The 5,868-nt window shown below is 56.8% G+C and overlaps 1 protein-coding gene across 1 annotated transcript; it reads right to left on the bottom strand.

Annotated features, from left to right (window-relative positions):
* Positions 1-310: 310 nt before the first annotated feature.
* On the bottom strand, positions 311-5,807 carry INPP5J (inositol polyphosphate-5-phosphatase J; the record flags this gene model as incomplete). The annotated part of the gene is made up of 8 exons (XM_010022531.1): positions 5,785-5,807; positions 4,775-4,885; positions 3,162-3,270; positions 2,280-2,396; positions 2,034-2,209; positions 1,382-1,493; positions 882-991; positions 311-547 (listed from the first exon to the last, which is right to left on the bottom strand). Coding segments are annotated over exons 2-8 (938 nt in total), but the record flags the coding sequence as incomplete, so codon positions are not given.
* Positions 5,808-5,868: the final 61 nt, after the last annotated feature.

Consider the following 5,868-nt stretch of genomic DNA (forward strand, 5'->3'; position numbering starts at 1 on the left):
CAAAGAAGTGGTAAATGCTCCATTCCTGGCAGTGTTCACGGCCCGGTTGGACAGAGTCTTGGGTGACACAGTCTAGTGTGAGGCACCCCTGTCCATGGCACGGGGTTGGAACTAGATGATCTTAAGGTCCTTTCCAACCCTAACTATTCTGTGATTCTATGATACACAGTAAAGAAGGGCATGCCAAAGAGCTGCCCTGGCTGCCCAGGGCACCTGTCTAGCAGCCCCCAGCCATGGTGACAACTTAGCTTACCAAAAAACATAAGCCCCACAATCCCATCAAGCTGCACCCACTAGCTGGGTGTCTCACCCCTGAAGCTCCTGCCTGTGTGCCCACTGGCCCTGGACAGTGCTCACCTGTACTGCAAAGATGGCAGCTACTGGCTTGTGATCGCTGACTGTGTACTCCATGTGGCTGCAGTAGCAGAGCTGGCTCACCGAGAGGACACCCCGGCTGGGCCGGTGGCCACCTGTTCCAAGCCCAACACTGGGAGATTTGATCTTCCAGAGGATGCGGTCAGTCCAGGCAGGTTTCCGCTTCTTGGCACTGCAGGGCACAGAGGGGCATCTCTTGCCTGGCAGGGGCCAGTGGGCTCCACCCCAAACTGCCTCCCCCGGCACTACCGCACGCATGGGCAGGGGGGACAGCTCATCTTGGCACACAGCTCAGTGCAGCTGCAGGGACAGACCTGCACTGGCACCAGCACAACAGCTGTGTCCCAGCCTGCCAGTCCCAGCCCACCCCACCGCCATCCATCTGCACCAGCATCAGCCCCTGTCCTACCAGCACATGCCCTGGCTAGCATCCATGCCCCACCTTCATCCCTTGGCCATGCCACCTGCTCCCAGGCCCAGCACACACCTGAGTTCTGCAATCCTACCTGCTGTCATATTTATTGGTGCCTACATCAAACTTGAAAGTGGGTGGGAAGTTCAGGGGGCCCTCCTGAAAACCGCTGAGGACAGGCCAGGTGCTCTTGGCAATGTTCAGCTGTGGGAAAGAGAATAGGACCACATCAGCCCCTACAGCCAGACCCCTCTGCAAGCCCCCCAGACCTCTCCACCCCTAGCACACTCATCCCTGCCCCACTGCTGCCAGCCCTCCCCCGCCCCCAGCTCTCAGGGTTTGTCCATGCCATGCAAGCAGCAAGTCTGTAGGGCCCCAGCTCTTCCTAGCACACTGCTAAAGGAAGCATGTGCCCAGCTCCCATAAAGACCATCCTGGGACTGTGTTGCCCTTTCACCAGAGAACCAGGACCTTCTGTGCCCCATGAGCAGCAAGGGCACATGCCCTGCCAAAACTGCCCATGCAGCTGTGGGACAAGAGCCAAGTGCCACACAGTGCCTGGCCGAGGCTCTGCAGTGTGCACATCCCTCTCACCTGGTCCTTCTCCCAGAGCTGGCTCAGGATGTTGCTGTCAATGGCATACTTCACAAAGCGGATGTCGAGGCTCTCGATGCGGAAGTTGAGGTCCCCAAACCAGAACACGAGGCTGCAGGTGGGAGGAGGGCAATGGGCTGGAAGGGCTGAGACTATCACTGCTGGCAGCACAGCAGGGGAGAAATACCCTGTGGGCAGCCTCAGCCTGTGGCACAGGTGCTCCCAAGAGCACCAGTACAGGTCAGCACTCTCCGACAGCTTGGCCAGCAGCCAGGCCTGTCAGGGTTACCCAGCTAGGACCAAGAACCATTAACCAACATGCCCACCTTCCCTGAACATTGATGGTGGAAATTTCCACAGTGGGTCACCTACTGAGTTGGAATGCATGGCCAAGACTGGGTCAGAACCAGGCCCTCCACCTCACCACTTCCAAACCCCAACAGGGAGCTGCTCCATGCCTGCTGTGCTTCAGGGGAGACCAAGGATCTCTCTTAACACCTACTCCAACATACTGGGCTGCTGCTGGACCATGGGGCAGTTTTGCAGCCCTGCAGGCAAAACCCCATCTCCATGCTGTGCTGGGATTGAGGGAGTAAAGGACAGGAGCTAGAGCCCTGGCCCAGACTGGGGAGCAAAGTGGTGGGGTACGCACTCATGGTCCAGGATGCCGCTGGCTGCATGCCCCTCAAACTGTTGCATGTGCAGTATGGTGGCAAAGTCCTCCTTGCGCTGCTCTGCCTTCTCCAGATGTGCTGGCAGGTGGCAGTTCAGGAAGCAGACCATGTGGCCGAAGATGGAGAGACGAACACTCACGCCACCCTTGTTGCCCTGCACCAAGAGGATCCTGTGACTCCTTAGGAAGCCAGCCCCTCAACACCTCCCCTAGGGCTACACTCACCCAGTAGCCTCCCAGCCCTGTCCTCGTGCAGTCTGTCTGGATGTCCTGCAGAAAGGGGAGGTGGTAGTACTTGGCAAATACCAGTAGGATCACACCTTGCATCCGAACCGTGCTGACCTGGAATGCGGGCAGAGGCTGAAGCAGGAGGGTAGCCACAGCAGAGGTCCCCCACCTACACGCCATAGGAGAAGAACCTCCATCCTTTGCATGCTCCCTATCTTGCAGATGACTAATAGCACATTTTGTTCAGATTATTAACACCCTCCTGAATAGAATCATGTAATGGTTTGTGTTGAAGGGACCTTAAAGCTCCCCCAGTTCCAACCCCTGCCACGGGCAGGGACACCTTCCACTAGAGCAGGTTGCTCCAAGCCCCTGTGTCCAACCTGGCCTTGAACATTGCCAGAGATAGGGCAGCCACAGCTTCTCTGAGCAACCTGTTCCATACTGACAGCTGAGATAAGCCCAGCAATGCCAAGGCCCTTGTATGCTCTGGGGCAAGCACCCTGGGGAGTTGAACCTGCCCTGGGACCTGCAGGCTGCTGCCAGCAGCACAGGCTTGTTCCCACATTCACTTCCTCGCGTTGGTGCGATGAAGCAGGCAGCAAATATCTCCAAAGCCCCACAGGGGAAGCCTAAGGTGCAGGAAAGGGAGCAGGGTGGCAAAAGCTAGAAAGCACGCTGGTGAGACACACCTCTAGCCCTCAGGTTAGCCCCCACATGCTGCCTGGATAGCTGCAGGCTGTCCTGCCAGCATTTTGTGCTTTCCCCACCGCAACTCCTCCGTTCATCCCTGCCGTCGAACTCTCCCTATCTGCGGTCTACCTGCCTAGCAGGCAGAGAGGGAACACCAGCTGCCCAGTCCCTTTGGGAACTCCTTACCAGGACAAAGTGGAAGGGGCTCAGCACATCCATGAAGAGCTCACTCCACTGATCTGTGAAGAGGGCATCCTTCAGGCGCTTGTTTATCTTAGAGTTCACCTCTTGCAGCCTGGGAGGAAAGGGACAGGTCCCACAGCCACACCAGGAAAGTGTCTATGTCCAAGCTAGCAAGAGCTCCTTAGGAGAGGTGCCAAAGCATAGTGCTGTGGAGCAGGGCCAAGGCAGGAAGGGTAGTTCAAGGGAGGACCTTGGGTTTAGAGCACAAGCCAGCCATATGCTTGCTCCAGCAATGCTGGGCCATCTGCTAGCAGAAGGCATAAGTGGCCCTGAACCCATGAGAGACCTTGTCCCTTTCTAAAGCAGGAGCAGTTCAGCTGCACAGGGCTGCGCAGCAGTCTAAAGTCTATCTCTAGGTGCAAGAAGGGCTTATGGGACATTTCAGCTGTATTCGTCTGTACAGAGAAGCCAAGTCTCACCAGTACTTCAGCACAGGGTGTCCAGATGCCTCCTAGCCACCAAGCTCAGAGCAGCAGGAAGCAGAAGGTTGATTAGTGTTCTCCCGGCTCAGCCATTAGTGAAGAGGTGGAAGGAGAATGTTCCCAGTGAACGGCAGAATCAGGAAATGTCTTGCCCAGAAACATCAAGTGCTCAGGGCACAAAGACATGGGTCAGAGGAAGGACACAGCCAGGCAGACACAGCCTGGGGGTGGGGAGCAGCAGGACACCCTGCCCCAGCCAGGATACTGTCCCAGCAAATCCCTTGCTACACCCCTACCCCATCCATCCATGTTCCAATCTACCTCCACAGCCCCAAACTCCTGGTCTGCAAGGCCAAAGGGACCAGGAGACCATCTCCAACACAGCATCATAGCTCTGGCAGCCTCAACCTCACACTGCTCCTTCCCCAGAGCAAGAAGCATCAGGGAGTCCCTGGGAGCCTCCTTGAGGCAAATCCAGCTCTTCCACCTCACACACACAAAGGCAGAGGCAGCTTCTCACTCCCTGTGCAAAGGGAGTCCCTCGTCTTAGCAGGAATCCACACACACCACAGCAAACCTCGAGCGACCAGTGTGCCCTTAGACTCTGGCCTCACCAGCCATGCTAATAAAACCTCACCACACTGACATGGCACTGCCTTGCCCAAAGTTAAGTGTTGCAAGGGGCACAGAGCCAACAGAATGGCAGATTTGTGCTCTTGAGGCCTGCATAACATGGACAAAAGCTGAGATGAAGAAAACGCTCCCAGAGGACTCCAACAGGCAAGTTGAATGCCTCTACAGACCTGACTTCAGGGCTGCCAGGGCCCATAGCAAGAGCAGCACTGCCAAGGCCTAGCTCTGCATGGCACAGCCAGCTTCAGGCCCATTGAGGGTTCAAGGCTACTTGGGATTCAAGGGTTTCAGTTCCTCTTAGCACTACCATTTTTCTGGGACCTGACTCTCCCTCACCTTTTCTGATATTCTGCTGCCTGCAATGCACACCCCTCCCTGCTCACTGTGCCCCAGGGGGACTGGGCTGCAGCTCTTCCATTCCCCACCCTGCAGGGCTATGGGAATCCCCCAGAAAGGGATGTGATGGGGCACGGGAGGGGACCCTGCACCTCACTCTCTTACCCAATGGCGATCACATCCACATCATTTGTCTCGCCAGTGTTGAGGTGCAGCAGGGATGTAACATCATTTGGGGGCATAGCTGTGCCCACGTTCCAGGTAACCACTGTGATGCTTGGGAAGACAAAGGAAGAACAGACTAAGACTGGGGTTCAGAGGTGTTCCCTGTCCCTCCCCGTTCAACCCTCAGCTCCACAAGGAAGCTCTCTGCCCACAGCTGAAATGGCCACAGCTGAACCTCAGCCAGGGCATGTACAGGAGATGGGTCCTTGCCTCTGAATTGCCCCATGATCTGCATCTTGGTGCAAGGTGAGCCCCACTATAACCCAGGCCCCTGTGAAATTCCAGAAACCAGCACAAAAGACCTCTTGCTTTCATCACCACTGACTGACACAGGCAGGCTAGCACAGCAGGCAGCCTGCCAGAGAGAGTCTCCCTCAAAAACCGCTTCCCCCCCCCTAGAAATCACACATCCCTGGGGCTCCTGGGGAAAAGCACCCAGTCTCAGCCCCAGACTCTGCCTAAGAGCTCAGCCAGTCCCAAAGGGCACTGCATGTGACAGCAGCGCTGCGAGCCCTGCAGCTGTGTCCTTCATCAGTGCAAAGCAACCATCAGTCGCAACATCCGTCGTGCTGTTACGCAGCACGCACCAGCAGCCCGCAGGCTCTTTCAGCAGCGCTAGGACAAGTCTCAGTCACAGGGGGCATGATTCAACAGCAAGGGAGGGTAGCGCCACATCGTTTCCAGAGTTGGTACCCACTTCACAGCCTGTGACGTGCCACCCCATGCACACTGCTTGCATGGACAGCAGGCACTTAGCATCCTTCCCCCACACTAAACCTATGTGTCCACAGCTCCTCACTCCAATCTCCTCCACGTGAACACCATTTACAGTAGGAAGAGAGGGGCGACTCCAGCCCCACAGGAGGCTGCACTTGCTGCTTCACAGCACTGTCAGCTTCGGCCCAGCATTGCTCCCGCTGCTTTTCCCCCCCGCAGCAACACCTGCTCACCGGAACGAACTGTCCTCCGGGCTCCTTCCCAAGCAGCCGAGTGCGTCACAGGAATCACCAGCATTTGGCAGGCCGAGGGACCTC

This window comes from Nestor notabilis, unplaced genomic scaffold (genome assembly GCF_000696875.1).
Source record: "Nestor notabilis isolate BGI_N333 unplaced genomic scaffold, ASM69687v1 scaffold32889, whole genome shotgun sequence".
NCBI lineage: Eukaryota > Metazoa > Chordata > Aves > Psittaciformes > Psittacidae > Nestor > Nestor notabilis.